Source organism: Scyliorhinus torazame, chromosome 7 (assembly GCF_047496885.1).
Source record: "Scyliorhinus torazame isolate Kashiwa2021f chromosome 7, sScyTor2.1, whole genome shotgun sequence".
Lineage (NCBI taxonomy): Eukaryota > Metazoa > Chordata > Chondrichthyes > Carcharhiniformes > Scyliorhinidae > Scyliorhinus > Scyliorhinus torazame.
The window spans coordinates 86,646,318-86,668,127 of NC_092713.1; the positions used below are offsets into that span (position 1 = coordinate 86,646,318).

General features: G+C 47.5%; 1 protein-coding gene across 1 annotated transcript in view; it reads left to right on the forward strand.

Moving 5' to 3' along the window:
• dab1a (DAB adaptor protein 1a) overlaps positions 1-21,810 on the forward strand; it is a 747,664-nt gene that overhangs the window by 659,950 nt on the left and 65,904 nt on the right. Inside the window, exons 16-19 of the mRNA XM_072512896.1 lie at positions 10,374-10,536; positions 15,644-15,782; positions 17,205-17,346; positions 17,865-17,997. Coding sequence (XP_072368997.1) covers positions 10,374-10,536; positions 15,644-15,782; positions 17,205-17,346; positions 17,865-17,997 — 577 coding nt within the window. The remainder of the gene's footprint in view (positions 1-10,373; positions 10,537-15,643; positions 15,783-17,204; positions 17,347-17,864; positions 17,998-21,810) is intronic.

The following is a 21,810-nucleotide window of genomic DNA, read 5'->3' on the forward strand; positions in this document are numbered from 1 at the left end:
CAGACGAAGGGCCCGGGAGGCGGTATATTGGCCGGGTATTAATGAAGACATAGCCAACGTGGTGCTCAACTGCACAACCTGTCAGAGGTTTCAGCCGGCGCAACCTCCGGAAACACTTCTACCACACGAGATGGTGACGTCCCCCTGGGCGAAGGTGGGTGTTGACCTATTTCACGCGCTCGGCAGAGATTACATTGTTATTATAGACTACTTCTCAAACTACCCGGAAGTCATGCCTCTCCATGATCTGACGTCGTCCGCAGTCATTGGGGCCTGCAAGGAAACGTTTGCTCGCCATGGCATTCCAAGGACTGTCATGTCAGACAATGGACCTTGTTTTGCCAGCCGTGAATGGTCGTCCTTTGCCGCAGCATATGGTTTCACTCATGTGACATCCAGCCCTCTGCATCCACAATCGAACGGGAAGGCTGAAAAGGGTGTCCACATCGCCAAGCGGCTCCTGTGCAAGGCGGCTGCTGCCGGATCGGACTTTAACCTTGCCTTGCTGGCCTATCGATCGGCCCCGTTATCCACGGGCCTCTCGCCAGCGCAGCTACTAATGGGTCGCTCCCTCAGGACGACGGTACCTTCCGTCCTGGCACCGACAACAGACCATGAGGCGGTTCTTCGGAACATGCAACTGCAGCGTGATCGCCAGAAAGGTCGGTACGACACACGAGCGACGGACCTGCCCCCCCTGTCCTCCGGAGACAAAGTACGCGTCCATCAACCGTATGGTGGCTGGTCAGCACCGGCCGAAGTCCTCCGACAAGTGGCTCCCCGCTCGTTCCTGGTTCGCATGCCGGATGGTTCCGTGCGTCGCCGCAATCGGCGCGCCCTTCGCCGACTTCCACGCTCACAGCCACACAGCACGCACACGCCAGATCCTCAACAGGCTTCCGAGGATGACTTTGTGGAGCTGCCGCACATCACGCCCTTTCCATCGCCACCCATGGCCATGCCTGCACAGCAGCCGGTGGTTCTTGATCCACCCTTGAGGCGGTCAACCCGAATTCGTCGCAAGCCCATTAGACTGGACTTATAATACAGTTCATATGTTTAACAAGTTGCACAATTTTACATGATAACCTGTTGTTGTTTATCGTTCCAGATGTCGTCTGACTGGACAACTGTTCAAGTTTTTTTTTCTTCTTCTCTCGTTCGCATTTATGTTATGTTATGGTACAACTTGATTCATGTGACGCACCCGACATCGCCCCATGTACATAGTTCCGTCATATGCACATGCTGCACACACACACACACTCTTAGATGCACTCACGTCACGATCATATTTATTACCACGTAGGCACATATCTTTGTAAAAAGGGGGAATGTCATGATATTCAAACACACACATCATGATGGACACACTAACAGGCAAATCAGAGTACACAACACCACAACCAATCACAGACAAGAACACCAACCACATAAAAAGCACGAGCACGACACCTGGTGGTCAGTAGGTCTGGGGAGAAGGGAACAAGAAAGAGCTGTTAAAACACCACAAGCAAGGAACCCCCCACGTGCAGAGTGCAAAGACCAAACTGTAAATAGTAAGTTTAAATAAAGAAGCGTTGTACCATATGCAACTGTGTTGGCTCATCTGTGTGTCAGAACACCCAACACCACACTGCCCACACAAACAAAAGACAAGATTATCATATTGACTCCCACAAAGAAAGATTTCACAAGAAAACTGGAAGGCACTGAACCAAAATAAAATCCTTGCGAGGATATTCATATTGACAACTGAAACCTCCCTGCCAAAGTCAGTGGAAATATCCCAACACTTTAGGTCATTATTCACCGCTTTAACCAGATCCCCAAAATTAATTTCCATAGCAAGGCCCAGTCATGGGCCACTCAGACACCCAGATAATTAAAACTGGACCTGGCTAAGCAAAAAGGCAACTTCCCCAGGTCAGCTCTTCTCCCTGGGAGATTCACCGGAAAGCATTCACTATTATCCAGGTTCAATTTATAACCTGAGAAGGAGCAAAACCTCTCGAGCAACTTCATCATCTCCTCTGCACTGGAGAGAGTCCATCAGCAACAAATCATTTGCATACAAAGACACCCTATGCTCTCTCCTCCTCTCTCTATTCCCCTCCACAATAAGGGAAGTGCAGCTCACCACCGCCTTCTCAAGGGGATGGACAATAATAGCTGGCCTACTTAACGATACCCAAATCCTATGAACAAATTTTTTTAAATTATTTGCATTGTGATGGTTAACTCTGTGTTAAGTATCACTTTGTGTGGCTCAGGAGCCACACTCTGGCAAGGCATTCTCTCCTACATTTGCTGCAGAGGACAGCAGTGGGATGAGAAGCTGCACAATTCATTGCCCTCTGTTTTCTCTGAACCTTCTTCTCAGCCAGCTGCACTTCTTACGTCTGCACTTTTCTTGCAATACCTTTACAAACATCCACACTCCAGAGGTCATGGACATTAGTGACGCTCTCCTAGTTGTCAGTGCCAGGATCTGCTATCTTCATATCTCAGTTGCAGATGTCATTGTAGCAGAGGTATGGGTGGCCAGCGGTCATGATTTAGTTACCAATTCATCGTAGCGAACGTTTTGGGCATGCGGCTCTATTCCATCAGATGAAATTGGCATAGTTAGTGCTGACATTATTAATTCAGCAATGAATGTATGCTGATGGAATTAGCATGTTCTAGCACTCCTGTGTTGGTGACCTTTTCCTGTTGTGATTTTACCAAGGATACGTCTGAGACAGTCAAGGTGGAACCTGTTCAGCCTCTTCTCCTGCCTAGAATAATGTCTCACAATTGCAGAGTACTGAGAACTGACAGTTTGCTGTCCGGTGAGCTTGGTGAAGTGCTCACATCACCTGTCCATTACAGCTGCCTTATCAGTGATTAGACCATTTCTATCAGCTGTTAACATAGGAGTGTTGGTCTTTTATCTTTATTAATAATAACCACAAGACGCAAGTATGTTCCTTGTATTGGACAAATGACCGCACAACCAGTACATTACTTCAATTATAGTTTATTATTAAACACAGGTTTGGTTCTATGTGTAATACGCGGCTACACATTAAACTATACCTAACATCTAAAATGACCTTTACTTAACTTTCAAGTGACCAGCTCTGTGCAGGTTAGACAAGGCCTTTGTCTGAATCCACACGTGTGGCGGCTGGAAGTCGTCAGGTACGTCTAGGCTGCGGCTCCCTCTTCAGGTAGCGATCGCGGGTCCTTGAACTTGGCTGGTCCTTGTGCTGCAGTTGGTGGGGCAGAGGCCGGTCCCAAAAGAGACAGAATATTGGTTGCGCAGTTCTTCTTATCTTCCGACCTTTCGCGCTCTTTTGGGCAGTCCCAACTCAGGATCCAATGGATCGATAGGGTTTTGATGACCTTAATCGATTCTGGCCAATTAGGGGCGGGTACCTCAATGGCTGGGCGGGTTCTAGCTGCTATTGTCCAAGGCATGTATGCACTCCCAAATAAGGTAAAAGGTGCCCCCGAGTCTGTTACTGCTGCTATGTTTCAATCTGAGTCCCATTGTCCTGGGGAAATCGGTGATTGACCTTTAGCAGGTGTGAGTTTCTGTACAGGTCTGGTTTTCCTCTGCACAATACACAGGTGCTGTGTATCATCTGTGTCCCAACCTGACCATAATTCCCATTATCCTTTGCGGGCGGCATTTTAGATGGCCACAGGAGCAATGGTTGTAGTGGATAAGCAATATGCAGTCTTTAACAAGGATCAACAAGCATTGTGGCAACCACAAATAAAATGGGTGAAGAGGAAGAAGAAGAATATTATAATGATTATTATTGTGATAGGGGTTACCCAATTGAGAAGGCCCAGTTACAGGCTCCTACAGATCAACCTTATCCACCTCCTTGTCAGCCACCTTCTTTCAAATTTGCTGCCACCACTTCCTACCATCTGGTTTTAGGTCTTCATCTTCTCCTTCTCCCTGGCAGTCTCATCTTCATCACTCTTTTCACCATATTTCCTCTCTCCCTGTAACAGATGTCCGTACTATTTCTATTTCTTCTCGGCTACTTCTTCAATACTTCCCACAGGCTCCTATTTTATTGGACCTGGAGGAAACACTCTTGCTCTTCCTTGCCCATGTGCAGTGAAATAAAAGCATTTGTGTCATTGATCTGACCTTTCTCCCACCTTTTTGACTGCCTCCCCCAGTTTAAAATAAAAATTCAGCTTCCTTAAAACATTTTATTGACCAACCTGACTCGTGAGAATGATATTTCCCACTTCCTTTACCATTTTCATTGAAACTAGGGACTGGGTTTTCCCGGATGGGTCACAAACTCCCTGTTGGGTTCAATTCCTTGTAGGCAATTTTTAAGGTCAGTGGACAGACCGTGAAAGTGGAAGGCCCAAAGCAGGGCCTGTAGGATTATCCAGCCAGGAGCATCACCAGGAGAGGTGGGCACAGCCGTGGCATGAACAAGAACACAAGGGCATTTCAAAATGCTGGTGCTGTCTGCAGCATTGTGAAAAGTTATAAATTGCCTATGACTACAGTTGTCAGGCCACCATTGTGAATGAAGAGCCCTTCCACAGGATGCTGCTGTGGCCATGGCTGTTGCATTCCAGTGTGTTCTTGAAACCATCAAGAGGACATGGAAGATCACAATTGCGTCATCAGCAATGTTTCAATGACCCTTTAATGGGACTAATTGACTACCCACTGCTACTATATATAACAGTAGCTCGCCCAGAGTTAAATATTTGTTATTTGCAGATTTTCCAAGTGCTCTGTCTTCTGGAAACAAATATCTTCGGAATTTAGAGATACATTCAGCAAATCAATATGGAGCTACCTTCCATGGGAGCATGGTTTCAAGATTGGCACTCCATGGCTGATTCTCCAACTTACACTAAATCCGAATGAAGCTGCCCACCAGGAAAGCCGACTTGCCCCCTAATGATCTCTGTCAAACCGCAACACAATCACTTTGTCGCTGAATGTTTTCTGATCAATTGATAAGCAATCTTTATGAAGGTTTATGAAGTGGAGTGATTACAATGTGCCAAAATAATTCTGAAATTCATACTTTTTGAAAGATAATGATATTAAGGTGGTTTGAAATGACCTTCAGGAGCTGTATGTTTTAATCCCTGCACAAATAAGAAAATCAATTGATCAAAGAGCAGCACCACAAACATTACAACACTGATAACTTATTATTTTGAAAGCTTAACTGTTGGTTGCTGCGCATGCTGTTTGGAATATGCTGAAAACATACAAGATGATGCTTCAATCAGTGAATTGTATACTGCTTTATGTTGCATTAGGCATTATACAGCCAAATGTTTACTGGTAAGTTTCTCCAATTAAAAGTTTAGTTATTCAAAGTTTTAGATGACTGGTAGGAGGCAATGCATTTGGATTTAAGATCCTTAGGCTAGATAGGTTTAGTGTGGTGGTGGGCGGGCAGTAGCGGTGGCTAAAAAGAAACCACCAGGGAAATGTACGTGAGGTGCAGGCTGTAAAGGGAATGAGGCCCAGTTAAAATTGCTCTGTTTCTGAATAACTTCCCGGCCACCGTGAAGAGTGGGTACTTGGCCATGGCACTGGAGGACGGACAGCATCTGTGGGGACTGCACTCTAGCATGTGTCAGTACCTTCACCAGAACAGATGAGAAAATGTGACGGGGCGAAACTTTGTATGGTTGCCATTAGGAATTTAGGCGTTTTCCTCTGAAATTGGTTGCATTTCTAACAATGGCCGGAATACCTTTCCCGCCAGCAGCGCAACCACCCCCGCACTGCCCCCCCGCACCCCCCCGCCCGGGTTTCCTGGCGGCATGAGGTGGCTTTAATAGGGAATACCATTGACAGGCGTTGGGAAGAGAGAATCCTGTTGCCAGCAAATGGCATGGAACACGGGGCTGGGGTATCAGAGAATCCTGCCCAGTATCTTTTTTCTTATCACAGAATGTCCAGCAACCTGCCCTGAAAAATGCTTTTTTTCCCACTTTATTTCACATGCTTTAGAAGATAATCCTTTTGTTGTCAGTTTGCTTTCCTGGAACTGTATGGAATTACTGGTGTTAGTGCATTTGCTTGTACTTCCTCTACCATTATCACTAATAGTGTTAAACTGTTAAAAATAACTTTGTTGAATTAGAAGACTAAGAATTTTGTCAATACACATTAATGTATTTGTTACGAATTTTGCATTGCGGAATCTCAACTTTTCTGTAAGTAAATTGAATACAAGGCAATTTAGAAACACACCTTTGAAAAAAAGGTGTTTCTTCATGGTTTGTTGGCAATTTCTCATTTCCAGGAGAGCTGACAATAAAAACTCTGAATGTTATCAGTGTGAAAGAAAAGTAGACAATGTTAGAACTGGGCCGCAGTTCGATTGGTATCAACTCACATGGCAGGTCCTGTCCAAAATATTAACCTTGCTGTTAAGAATATTTTTTATAGTGTAAAGAGGAACCACTTCAAAGCTTAGCACTTTTCAAGCATTTTCTCCATGCTCTTCTTTTTAAAACTTATTTGGCTGTAAGGACACAATGTTGTATGTAACATGGTCAGGAAATCCAAAGCATCAAACAGCATGGACAAAATAAGCACCCAATCCTTTGACAGCTGCATAACTGCACTATTCCAGCCAGACCCAGAGGGAGGTGGCACAGTCACTGGCTGAAGTGGTACAGATCCATAAGGTGCTGGCACAGCCGCAGCGTGATTCTGTGCAGTCCCCGAGAGGGGTGGTCCACTCCCTGTGCTCCATGGCCACGAGCATTGAGACCCTGGTCGGGTCCGGCGGGGGCCTCCAGGACTGGCAACGCCAGGTGGCGGGGGAGCCTCAGGGGTTAGCCCTGCTTGCAACCCCATCCCATGGAGTAGCCCTGTGGCTATTGGGCACACCGAGGGAGGAGGAGGTGATGGGGACCATGCAGGTGACTCCCGCAGGGTAGGAGCTGGAACAGCACAGCATCTTGGACTCCCCCCCCTACACCCACATTCCCTGTCTCGGGCACGTCTGATGGGCAGCAGGCAGAACAGAGCAGCACCATGCCACCTGGGACACATGAGCAGCAGTCGGGCCCTTCCAGGCCCGGTTGCCCCAGAAGACGACCACCAAAGGGGACCCAGGGAATCACAGCGGGCCACCTTCATTCCTGATGTCCCACCTGGGGATCCGCCTAGATGTACCATGAGGGCACATAAAGCCAGGAAGGTAGACACCAATTAAGCTGGCACAGGTGCAGCACATAGGATAGCGATAGGGGCTAGGCAGAAAGCTATAAATATATGTTTACTTGTTCACATTAAACACATGTACGACATTTCAACCAGCCTTGGTGCTCTGCCAGAAGATTTTGAGGGCTGGTCTGCGCTGGCTGCAGAGATGGCGCTAGGGGTGGGGTGGATGTTGGAGATGAGCTTGGTCCAGGATCCCAGTTCAGCTAGCGCTCACTGTTCTGGTGTTCCACCCCGACCCCCAACCTCCCACGGTCCCCACCTAAGCCACCCCAAGGGTTTGGTGGGACCATATGATGTAATAGCCAGCTTGCATGCAGGGATCACCCAGGTGGACAGTGTGAAGTGCTATCGTGGGCAGGTGTCAGACATTGTCATATGGTGCAGTGCGCCAGAGCTCACCCCAGAGCCGGTTGTCATCATCCTCTATCGCAAGGACCAGCCCGCTGTTACTGCCAACCCAAGGCCCGCACTCCATAGTAAGGCAGGTAGGAACCACGGAGGGGGTTGCAAGGGCGGGGGCACAGGGAAGGTGTTCGTGGGAAGGGTTGGCCGGCTGGGGCAGGAGGCAGGGCGGATAACCCCTGTCGCCCAGGAGGCAACCCCTCGAGGGTGCACCTCGAAGAGGTCAGGAACCGTTGAGTGTGCCATTATGAAGGCGCGTGCATACTGCTTTCGGTTCCACTCAATGATTGGTCTGTCATGGCCGGTACTCGTAGGGCAAGATGCATCCTGTCGATCACCCCCCGGACCCGGGGCATCTCGAAGATGATGGCGAACACCGCTGCCCGAGCATCCTGGTGGGCTCGGTCCACATTGAATTTGATGTATTGCTCCGACCGGACATATAGGGCATCTGGAGAATCCCGCCCTTAATCTTTGAAATTGAGAATTCCGCTGATAGTTTTTTTTTTCGGTTAATTTTCGCCCATTGACTCCATCCCATTCCCCGGCAGCAATCTGAGATTAAAGCCACCTGTTATCAACATTGGGGCAAAATCTGCCCACAAAATGTGCCATTTTGCTTGGAAATCACAGGGTGATTTTGTTGGGTATTTGTGCATCATCCAGATTGCAATTCACTCACACTTCGCCATTGTTTTGGAACTTGGGCAGATTCTCACTAAAAAATCCAAATTATTTTTGGAGCGAGGAACCAAAAATGCCAGCAAGACAGGCCCCTCACAGATCTCAAAGTTAAGTTGAAGGTCCCCCACACCCTCCACCCATGGATATCATGGCCCCACAGACATGGGCAACAACCTCACCCCATCACTAAATGTGCACATCACTCCACACCACCCAGGCATGGGGGTGACCCGTGACCCGGCCCCACCCCTATCCATCCTCGCCGGCATTGAGGCATCAAACTCAACCACCCCCCCCCTACACACAAGTGAGCATACCCCACTATGAGGTAGCTTAGGTCCCCCCACATTTAAACCTGCCCCCCCTTTCAACACTGCCCCTTTCAGGCACCCCCTTCACTCCCCTCAGCCCTTCATACCCCTCCTTCACCCTCTTCATACCCACCCTTCATACCCCCACCCTTCATCACCCCCTTCATACCTACTCTTCACGACCTCACCCTTCATGCCACCCCTTTATGCCCCCACCCTTCATATACTTCTTCAGGCCTCCCCTTCATGCCCCCTTCACCCCCGTTTCATGGGCATGAGTCTCTGGAGTCAGGAAACTCCAGACTCGAGTGGGCTGCGGATATTTAAATACATTTTAAGACTCATTTAAATATGCAGATCTGGATCACGCCTCGGGAGGGCATGATCCAGATCATGGGCAAAATTCTCCATAATCGGCACGATGTCCGCCGACCGGCGCCAAAACGGCGCAAATCAGTCCGGCATCGCGCCGCCCCAAAGGTGCGGAATCCTCCGCTTGAGGGGCCGAGCCCAAACCTTGAGGGGCTAGGCCTGCGCCGGACTGATTTCTGCCCCGCCAGCTGGCGGGAAAGGCCTTTGGTGCCCCGCCAGCTGGCGCGGAAATGACATTGCAGGGCGGCGCATGCGCGGGAGCGTTAGCGGCCACTCACGGCATCCCCGCGTATGCGCAGTGGAGGGAGTCTCTTCCGCCTCCGCCATGGTGGAGACCATGGCGGAGGCGGAAGGGAAAGAGTGCCCCCACGGCACAGGCCCGCCCGCGGATCGGTGGGCCCCGATCGCGGGCCAGGCCACCGTGGGGGCACCCCCGGGGCCAGATCGCCCCGCGCCCCCCCAGGACCCCGGAGCCCGCCCGCGCCGCCTTGTCCCACCAGTAAGAGAGGTGGTTTAATCCACGCCGGCGGGACAGGCATTCCAGCAGCGGGACTTCGGCCCATCCGGGCCGGAGAATCGCTGGGGGGGGCCCGCCAACCGGCGCGCGCGATTCCCACTCCCGCCGAATCTCCGGTGCTGGAGAATTCGGCAACCGGCAGGGGCGGGATTCACGCCAGACCCCGGCGATTCTCCAACCCGGCGGGGGGTCGGAGAATCTCGCCCATGCATGTCGGGAGCATCGCGGTTGGTTCACCGCCGGTGCAATTCCCATGCGTGGACTCTCCAGCTATTCAACCGGGAATAATGGGATCAGCGGGAGGCGTAACATGGCCGGGAAATCGCGCACTTGGTGTCATCTTTAAACTCCGGAGCTTCTGCTCTCATATTTGCGCTATCGCCAAGACCACCTTTTTCCAACCCTTTAACATTACCTGACTTCCACCCCCCCCCCCCCCCCCCCCCCACCACCCCATTCTGAACTCTTAACCAACCCCTATTTTAATCGCTTTGCCTTTGACTGGTGTGCTCAGCTCTAAACTCTGTAATTACGCCCCTACATCTCTCCGCCTCGCTTCCTCTCTTTCCTCCTTCAAGACACTTCTTAAAACCTACCTCTTTAACCAAGTTTTTAAGAATCTGACCTAGCTCCTATCTCCTTATGTACCTCAATGTCATATTTTGTTTTGTATTACTCCTGTGAAGAGTCTTGGGGCTTTTCGTTATGATAACAACACTTTATACATTGAAGTTGTTGTTATTTATGGAATCTTGTTAAAAGTGCACAGCACAACTATGTTTAGACCAGACATCCTAGGAAAAGAACAATATTATCCTGCAGCTATATTATAATTCCCATCTGATTTCAGCAGAGAGACGCTTGCAGAATCAAATGATCAATCAAATGTAGTAAATATTAACAAAGTGGGAGGACATTGGAAAAGATCATTGAGGAATCCATCGCAGCCAATTGATTGCATCCTTTCATCTTGGTCCTCTTGGAGCATTTGTGATCCTTGCCAGAATAAACGTGTAAGTATGGCAATGAAAATCAATACAAATAAAGAGCTATGTAGAACCTGACCCTCATGATCATTTTGGAAGAAATATTACTCAGTAATGGTTTTATTCTGCCAAGAAATAATTCTTGAAAAATAAAAATGGGCGGGATTCTCCGACCCCCCGCCAGGTTGGAGAATCGCCGGGGGGCGGTGTGAATCCCGTCCCCGCCGGCCGCCGAATTCTCCGGCACCAAAAATTCGGCAGGGGCGGGAATCGCGCCGTGCCGGTCGGCGGGGCCCCCCCCCGGCGATTCTCCGGCCCACGATGGGCCGAAGTCCCGCTGCTGTCATGCCAGTCCCGCCAGCGTGAATCAAACCACCTACCTTACCGGTGGGACTGGCGGCGCAGGCGGGCTTGGGGGTGCGTGGGGCGATCTGGCCCTGGGGGGTGCCCCCACGGTGACCTGGCCCGCGATCGGGGCCCACCGATCCGCGGGCGTGCCTGTGCTGTGGGGGCACTCTTTTCCCTCTGCCTCGGCCACAGCCTCCGCGATGGCTGACGCGTAAGAGACCCCCCCCCCCGCGCATGCGCGGGGATGACGTCAGCGGCCGCTGATGCTACTGCGCATGCGCAGACATCCGCCGCCCGGCGAAGTCCTTTTGGCCCCGGCTGGCGTGGCGCCAAAGGCCTTCCATGCCAGCCTTGGAGCGGAAACCACTCCGGCGCAGGCCTAGCCCCTCACGGTGAGTGCTTGGCCCCTAAAGGTGCGGAGAAATCCACACCTTTGGGGTGGCCCGACGCCGGAGTGGTTCATGCCACTCCATCCCGCCGGGACCCCCCCGCCCCGCCGGGTAGGGGGGATTCCGGCCAAAATTTCTGTACAGGATATGGGATCGCTCACCAGAGTTGTGAAATCTCCTCCTCAGATGTCCATAGTGTGGTGATATGCATCACTGTAAATACTCAAGGGGTTAATGTAAATACACTATGATGAAGTAAACACTAGAGGGAGGACTGGAGACATCATGACATGCATACATACAGCTAATGAACACATAGAATAGGACACGACCAATGGGCAGTCAAGACATCCAGAGGTGACACTACCACAAGGGGGCATTACACAACCCATATATAAGGACAGGGCACACATGCTCTTTCTCTTTCCACAGGCGACACTTAGAGAGTAGGACAGGGGCAGATCAGAAGCATCACGCCCCCTACGTGGCTCAGAACAGACTGGTTAGTTAGACTGAGTTACTATAGCAAGATTAGCAGGAGAGTCAAACTCATAGAGACTGTGCTAATGGTTCAATAAATCACATTGAACTTACTTCAAAGTCTGGAGTATCTTTTGGTCAAAGCTGCAGCGAGTTGCAGCCTGTGTTATCCCGGAGTACATAACACAACATGGTACCAGTAGTGCCTGTTGAATCTATATAGTTCAACTCAGCAAGATCCGTGACGACGAACAACAGCACCCAGGCAAGATGCCGAGTTTCCGGTTCATCAGCAGCTCAGGTACCACAGCAATCTCAGTGCCAACTGGCGTGCATTCAAGCAGAGATTTGAGATTTACATGGTCGCATCCATCCTAGATGGCGTGGCCGATGCTGAGAAGATAGATCTTCTGCTCACCATTACGGGTGAAAGTGTAACAGAAATCATCAACTCCTTCAAGTACTCCAAAAGGCAGGACAAGAGAGACTGCAAGATGAACACAACAGAAATCGGTAAAACTGGCGCCTATACGCACCACGAGGCAAAGGTAAGCTTGCAGCAGAGGCAAACGGCAATTTTGATTGGCACCCATCTTGCGCAAGGAGCCGCACATGCGCAGTTGCAAAAGGAGTGCACAGTGAAGGAAAAGTGATCTGCGCATGCGCAATCCATTTCTACGCTCTACATCACAAGCGTCATGATGTCAGAGGCCCCGGTCCACGCCCACTTAAAGGGGAAATGTCCAAAAATAGTGAAAAAAAACTTTTAAGCCAGAAAACACAATTCTTTCACCAGGATCGACAGCACAATGCTTGCACTTCGACCAGTAGCTGAAAGTAACCTCCGCAGAACCCTGTAACAGGAGGTTAGCACCGCACTAAGAGATGATTTAGTCCTTGAAGACTCCGACTCAGACGATGATTTCATCATTGGACGTGGCGACCTCAGTACCAAATCCAAACCACGACGAGATGTGTTGTACATTGAAGCATCCGACACAGTTCTTCGGATTTGAGGATCCTTAGCCTAGCATAGATGACATCCCGACTCATGAGGACAGGATTGTGCTGTGGCCTGACGCCAAGAGAATGCTCCACGCACCACAAAGAGTCCCTGACTCCGCACAGAAAGTGATGACACACTCCACAGCGAGACCACTGCACGTCTCCACACAGAGAACACAGAAAAACTCCACAGCGAGACCACTGAACGACTCCGTTGCAGGTGCACAGATCAACTCCACAGCGAGACCACTGCATGACTCCACACAAGGAACGATGTCAGACTCCACAGAGAGAGCAGTACGAGCCTCCACAGCAAGCTCGTTGACAGACTCCACGATGGAAGCAACGCAAGACCCCAGACGCAGTCCTTACATGAACAAGACCATGAAGGTCTAGCAACCTTATCTGAGCAACCAGCAGCAGACAATACAAGTCTGCCACGCTCAACGGCATAGCAAGACGACTATGACAGTCTACCACGCTCACGTGAACAACAAAAAGACTATGACAGTCTACCTGGATTATTTGAGCCACCAGAAGAAGACTCTGACAGTCTACCCAGCTCATCCAACCAACAAGAAGACACTGAAGGTCTACCTACCGTTTGTGCCCAGTGACAAAGGCTTCACAATTCCCATACAAGATGTGCGACATCTCAGCGAGACTGACAGACCTCAGCTAGTATGTGCAAAGGCACTCGACAATCAAAGTGAGGCTACAAGTGACTCCAGTGACACCACGTTAATTCAAACCTCATCTACTCGAGCCTCTCCACAAGAACCTGAAATGACTCCAGATGGGGAGCATCGACAAACCAAAGATGATTCCAGTGAATCGGACATGACTCCAGACAGGAAGCGCCGAGGAATCAGAGTCGGCACGCTCAATGAAACAGCAAATGCCACAAAGGACACTGACACAAGTAACTTTGTGAAGGACTCAAATTCTCCACTCGGTGTGGTCATTGAGCGCGACAAACACAACAACAAGCACATCAATAACAACAATGACAACAACAACAGAACAACAACTGGTACGACATGGTACAACTCTGCCCATGAAGGACAATGTTACTGCTCAGCTCAGAACAATGGCGAGAGTGCAAACATACCATGGCATGTCAACGCATCTGACCAATTCACGTTTCCTACACTACGGACAAGCAAACCAGCTTTCAGGAAAGATGTCATCAAGAATTGCTACCACAACCATAAAAAGAAAAGAGTCCACCTCAGACAATGAAGTGATTTGACCATTTGAACACCTCCTGATGACTTCTTGGTTACGTAAACACCAGGACACTGACGGCGTTCACAAGGGAATGGCAACATCAACATCAACACATCCATAACAGCACAAGAAAGCCACTCGACCGTGTAAATTCGTGAACTTTGGACTCATAACTATTACTTGGTATTGTATAATCCTCAACGTCATCATAACTATTATTTGGTATTGTATAATCCTCAATGTCATCATAACTATTCTTTGATCTTGTATCGTCATCACAGTCATCATAACTTGTACATGTCATCACTTATTTACCTGTTTTTGTTCAATTTTTCTTTAACACTGTATAGAAAATATGTAACACAAAAAAGGGGGTTGTGGTGATATGCATCACTGTAAATACACAAGGGGTTAATGTAAATACATTATGACTAAGTAAACACTAGAGGGAGCACCAGAGACATCATGACATGCAGACATACAGCTAAAGAACACATAGAATAGGACACGACCAATGGGCAGCCAAGACACCCAGAGGTGACACTCCTACAAGGGCGCATTACACAACCCATATATATGGACAGGGGACACATGCTCTGTCTCTTTCCACAGGTGAGACTTAGAGAGTAGGACAGGGGCAGATCAGAAGCCTCACACCCACCACGTGACTTAGAGCACCTGGTGAGTTAGACTGAGTTACTAAAGCATTGAACATTGAACTTACTTCAAAGTCTGGAGTATCTTTTGGTCAAAAGCTGCATCGAGTTGCAGCCTGTGTTATCCCAGAGTACATAACACAACACAAAGGTCATGCCTGAACCAAACATTCGGCTCTTTGCACAAGCACACAAGAGAGCCTGTCATGGATTTGAGGTTTCCTTTACAAAATTAGACTACTCATGACATACTGTAGCTAGGTTCTTCTGTGTTTAAAGAGATGGCTTCAGCCCAGCATTGGTAAAACACCATTATGTTTTTTCACTCACCTCATGAGTACCAAAAGCACATCTTCCAACTCAACATTAAATCCACAGAGGCTACATTGTGCATTTCCTCATTACCTCATTCTTCCCAGATCAACCTAGCAACTTCAGCTTCCATCCAAACCTGAGAATCTTAGTGTCCCCTGAGACCAGCAGATTGTCTCTTGGGCTGAGAGTGAACCTGCAGCTCATCAGTAATAATAATTAACACTGACCTCCATTGTCCTGCCACTCTTGTCACTGGAACATGCAGCAAGAGTGAGCCCCAATTTCCAGACCTCAGTGTCAACTCAATGGAAAATGTATTTGTGGGATAAAGGTACAGGTCATGAACGGTTTTGTTCAACTAGGTGAACACAATAATAGTCAAGGAAACACTAAAGTTGACCTTTGTATCCTCAAGTTGGGAAGAAATAAAATCATGAAAATTGTGATAAAGAATCATAATTGGGGGAAGTGTCCACTGTGTGTAGCAATACACAGTTTGAAATTTTACCTGCAATTTTACTAGCCTTTCAAATTGAAAACTAGACTGTTCCTCAATCTTGTCTCCATTGGCATAAAATAGAGCCAAAAAAAATGAAACTAGTGATGCATACTCAAAGGAGCACCAGCATGTTGCCCCATTACACTTTAACTAGCCATGAATTATCATACCTACTCCTTTATGTTCAGTGTTTGCCACCTCAATTTATACAGTACAGGTATGCAAGACTTGAAGTACCATCTCAGTTTGGTGGCGTATCATGCAACTCTTTTGACAGAGAAGAGAAGTCCTGCACAGCAGGTCCCTGCAGAACCAGGAGTTTGTGCGAGGGTTTTGTGTGCGCTATTACAGGTAATGAATGTCTTCAGTAAAATGTAAACCAACCATTGGGGAAGAACTGAATCTTCACTTAACCCAATAATGATTATCGGCAATTGGTGGCTGCAGAGTGCTGAACAAAATTAACCTTAAAATTTGTATGTGCTGATTGGGTCATCTGTAATGTTTGGTAGTAGCCTTGTTTGATGTATATACCCAATGTTTCTGTCTACAATCTGTGGCTAAAATATGGATGTCCTCGTCTCTACAGTGGCTAACCAATGAAAATGAAATAGTAATAAATCCTCTAAAGTAGACTGTAACCTGCAATTAGGGATCAGATAGGTACAAAATAGCAATTGAGGAGATAAAAATATTTTTTCATTCATTAAATTACTCTAGATTTCAACATTGGTGAGTGAGAAATGCCAATTTGACAGACTAGGACCTGCACACCCTCTGCAATACAATTTCTTTTAGTTTACTTTTGGGAGGTGAATGACATTGCCAGGGAAATATTTATTGCCCATTGCTAGTTACTCTGTGAGCATTAAGAGGCAATCATGGAATGTGGGATTGGAGTCACATGTAAGCCTGACCGGATAGAGGGCAGAGGTTTCCCTTCTCTGGAGAACGTTAGTGATCCAATTGGATTTTTACAATAATTACATACAAGTTTCCAAATTTGGTTTTAACCAATAGTCTATTCAAGGTTAAAATAACTAATCTTGTCTTACAAACAAATCCTCTTAGTTCCTTCCGAGTATTTGATTAGCCTTGCTTAAAGCAATTTTATATTGGCTAGATAAATTCAATAACTGCACCAAAATCCATTTTTGTGAATGGACTAAACCCTGGGCGGAATTCTCTCATCCCCCTGTTTGATGGCAGGCCTGGGGGAAGAGTATGGCAGGAGGCCCAGAAATCAGTTTCACACTGGCATACTTTACAGCGGGATCTTCCACTGATGCCTGCCATGGCGGGTCAGAAAACACATTAGAGGTCAGTGTGAACCTCAATTGCATCCCATTAATGGGATGCAGATGAAGGAATGACACTCACCTCTGTAGTGCAACTGTAGGTGAACCTTCCAGATTTGGTGTCCTGAAGGAGGCCCATCTTCCCACCTCAGAATTTTCCAGGAAATCCATCTTCAATCTTCAGTGCTCCCAGAGATCTATCATCATTTTAAGGATGTCCACCTTCTTTCTTCAATGAAGTTCAATGAGGCTGGATGCCTTTTCAATATGGTGCCGGACAAGATGGCAGACTGCACGCCATCCTGGCCCACCCTGCCACTGAATGTGGCATGAAACACCTGCAATAGTTCTGCTTCCACATACAGTAAACCATAAATTTTAATCAATCAAACAGGAAATAATAAGTTGTAACTAAAATAATCTTCCCGCTTTACACTGAAATATATATTTTGTGTGGGGGTGGTGGTGGTTTAAGGTCGATGCGTTCCTCGCAGACTCCGTTGTAATGAAGATGATGATTGTGGAGATCAATCTGATGAGGAAGGATGCAGGAGAGTGAGTAATGCATGTTCCAGGCAGACTGAACCGTATTGGGCCGCGCAACATATTGGAAGTGGGTATGTATCCTCTGTTCAATCCATATCTGACTGGTATTTCAATACAGTACTGTAAATATGGACACTATTGGCTCTCGATCAGCAGTACTCAGAATTCAAATCACAAGAAACCCAATAGGGCAAGTGCAGCCTCGGTTTAATAACGCATCCAAGACAACAATTTCAACAGTGCAGCACTTCTTCAGTATTACACCAAGTAAGATAATTGAGGAGGTAATAGAGAAGCCAAACTTGGGTTTTAAATGGTTACAGACTTTTCAAGGAAGAAATGGTTGATGCCTGTTTTGAAGTTCTCGAAAAGAATGGGTAAGGCCAGAGAATGTGATGAATTATGAGCCAACGGAGAGGTAGATAATGCAGAAGAAAGGAGGTGAATCTAGGGCAATATATTTGGTGCATAGGATGAATGAGAGAGGAAATAAAGAACAGAATATCAACGTAATAAGGAACATTTTACCAGCAATGTGGGTTGGTGAATTTAATTTGTGTTTTAATTAATTGATTTCATATATCCACAGATACAACATTTTAACTGGGACTCCGGAGGGAACTGTTCTAGACAACAGATATTATGGAGGAAGCTGTGCACCATATTATATTAATAATGTAAGATTCAGAAAACCATACAATTTAGAATTCTACAGCCCTGAGGTAAATACACACTGAGGATAATCTATAATTTTCTTTTTAAATGTAAATATTTTTTTAACTGTGTATGTGGTTATTTTTTTTAAAAATACTTTGTTCAACTTGGTAAGTAAAAAAAAATTACATTCATATATGATTTTTTAACGTAAACAAAATGTCCCAAGGTGTTTCACGCACCACCAAGCCACACCAAGCAGCACGGTAGCATTGTGGGTAGCACAATTGCTTCACAGCTCCAGGGTCCCAGGTTCAATTCTGGCTTGGGTCACTGTCTGTGCGGAGTCGGCACATTCTCCCCGTGTGTGCGTGGGTTTCCTCCGGGTGCTCCGGTTTCCTCCCACAGTCCAAAGATGGGCAGGTTAGGTGGATTGGCCATGTTAAATTGCCCTTAGTGTCCAAAATTGCCCTTAGTGTTGGGTGGGGTTACTGGGTTATGGGGATAGGGTGGAGGTGTTGACCTTGGGTAGGGTGCTCTTTCCAATTAAGTTTTGAGAAGTTCTTAAAGGAGAAGAGAAAGGTAGAGGGGCAGAGAGACTTACAGAGGAATTTCCAAAACCTAGCCTCCCAGGCAGCTGACATGGACATCAATGAAGTGATTAAAATCAGGGACGAGCAAGAGACCAGAATTGAGGGGAGCATTGAGATTTTGTAGCGTTGTAGGACTAGCGGAGGTTAAGAGATACGAAGAAGATAGGTAATGGAAGGATTTGAAAACCAGATTAAAAATATTTAAATGGAGGTATTTCTGGATCCAGAGCTAATGTCGGTCACTAAACAGATGGTAATGGGTGAACAAGACTACGTACCAATTAACAGACAACAGGTATGTCATAATATACACCAGTATATTATGGTGCAGGCACACGCTGATGGACACACAGTGGGACCAATCAACATACACAACACCGCAGCAAATCACCAGTGAGAGCACACGCACTATAAAGACAGGGGGCATCAGAGTTCCCGCTCATTCGAATAGCAGCTAGCTAGGAGCACAGAGCTCACAGCCTGTAACACAGACATTCATCATGTGCTGAGTGCATCAACTGGTTAGGACAAGGCAAAGGTCTTTAGTTAAAGCTAGTATTGTATTTACCCACAGTTCAAGTGTGTTTAAATAGTTAACCTTTTAATAAAATAGTGTTGCACTACTTCAAGTGTTGGTGATCTGTATGTGATCCAGAACACCCAACACATCAGGGTATCCTTCGCCACATGCGACAACATCATCCAAAAGCACAATGTTAGGTTTCACCCAGCTTTACCCCACCACCAGCTCTTTTGATTCCTCCACTTTTGCCAAAATACCAAATAGCTTATTCAACAGAAATGAGCAGAAATGTCCTCCAATTAAATATTGGGAAGATGAAAGAATATTGGGAAAACTGAAACACCCGTGGATCGCGCAGAAAACAGCCGGAGAATCGCCGGGTCCCAGGCCACGCATGCGCAGGGCTGACGAGCTGCAGCCGCGCATACCTACACCCCACCGGTCATGCCAGACCATGTACCCGCCCACCCCAACCGCACAGCCCACCTCATGGCCACCCCCCACCACTCACCCCATCCCTAGCAGAAGTGCCCCGAACAGTGGCACGAATCGTGGGCGGGTGTGGCGGCGCTGGACACCGTCCACAGCCGGCATGCCAGGCCATCGACCACTGGGACCACACGTGGCCCATGCCGTCGGGAACCCAGCCCATTGGAGGCAGAGCATCATGGGTGGGACGGCTGATGACGCGCCAACGGGGTTGCGACTGCGTGCGTCCCGATGACCCCAATTGGGAGGGGGGCAGACCAACGCAAACTGGCGTCAGACTGGCGCCTGTCCTGATTCCGGCGTCGGGAGTTATTCTCCACCCGATCGCCGTTCACAATTTTGGCGTCGGGCTACGGAGAATTCCGCCCATTATTTTTGTTTCTTGTTCCAAACTCCGTTCCCTGGCAATTGACTCCATTCCTCGTACTGGTAAAAATCTGACATTAAGCTAGTTTGTTCATGAACTTGGTGTCAAACTTTGGCCCCTAGATGAACTTCTGACCTCATACATACACAATCATTAGGATTGTGTATTGCCTATTCTACATCTGTAACATTGCCTGACTTTATACTTGACTCAGTTCATCTGCTGCTGAAACTCTCATTCATACCATTGTTACCTCCAGACTTGACAATTTTGTAGCCATGGTTGGTCTTCCACATCCTACTCCCCGTTAATTGAGATCATGCAAAATTCTGCTGCCGCTGTCTTAACCTGCCACAAGTTCACTTCACCTATCACCCTGCTGCTTGCTGACCTACATTAGCTCTTGGTCAAGTAATGTCATGATTTTAAAATTCTCAACCTTGTTTTCAAATCTCTACATGGCCTTATCTCTACCTACCTCTTCTAGTCCAACAATGCTTTGAAATATCTGCATTCCTCTAACTCGAGACTCTTGATCTTCACCAAACCTACCTCTTTGACCAAGCCTTCTCTCTTTGACCTGGGGGGTATTATCTCCTGCGACGTGAAATCCAATGGCCCGGTGGAAAAAAAACTGTGGTTAGAGAAACCGCTCTTTTCAGAGTTAATGGCGCCTTGTAGAGCTATACAAATAAAAAACAGTAAACCTTCCATTGACACTGCCTGGACCCGTCAATCAAGAGACTTTTAAAAGGCAATGGTCCATGAAGTTGAATGTAAAACACTCAGGCCAAATCTTTTAGGCTACTAAGGTTACAGAGACTTCAAAGCATTAAAGGGCGATGAAATTGACTGTGAAAATACCATTTCAAAGACTTTCACCACATTAAAGGGAATACTTTTCCCTTTATCTCACAGATCTTTGAACTTGGCATACTGATGGGCAGTTTAAAGGATTTAAGGCTGAAGATGGGAAGACTTCCACTTTATTATCAGAGAACTTTAATATTGACATGCTGACAGACAGTTTAAAGGGTTTAAAGGCTGCAGATGGGAAGACCAGCCAAATGACCACCATCCCGGGAAAGACTCCTGACCTGAGCCCCTCCAGCCCAGCCAAAGCCCTCTCCAATCCCCACCCACCACGAAGGACCACCCTCGGAGTACAAAGTATCCAGGTCGGAAGGAGGGAATTGGTGGGTGCTGAAGAGGGGGACTGGGGGGGAATGGAGGGGGAAATGAGGGGGTGCTGAAAGGGGGACTGAGGAGGGACTGAGGGGGAATTGAGGGGGGGTTGAAGAGGGGAATTGAGGAAGGATTGCAGGGAGGAACGAGGGGAGGGGGTCTTGCCAGTGATTAGGGGTGTCAGGGCCTTGCCAGCGATCCTGGGAGGGCACTGCAACCACATTTGTGATCATCTCTGAGGAGTGGAATCCGCCATCGGGTACTAATCGATTTGCATGTCAGTTTTGCTCCGAGCACCAGTGGAAACATTCTGATGGGAGATTCAACCCCCTAGTTTTTCTTTGTGTGGATTACTGTCATATTTTTCTCATGTGATTCACCTTGGGATATTTTATTATGCTTTCTTTTTATTTTTTTTAAATTTAGAGTACCCAATTATTTTTTTTTTTTTTCCAGTTAAGGGGCAATTTAGCATGGCCACTCCACCTAATCTGCACATCTTTGGGTTGTGGGGTAAAACCCACGCAGAGATGGGGAAAATGTGCAAACTCCACATGGGCAGTGACCCTGAGCTGGGATTCGAACCCGGGCCCTCAGCGCCGTAGTCCTAGTGCTAACCACTGTGAAACATGCTGCCCGGATATTTTATTATGTTAAGGATGGTATACAAATATAAATTGCAGATTTTGTTATATTTATTCCTTCAGGGAATGTGGTTGTTTCT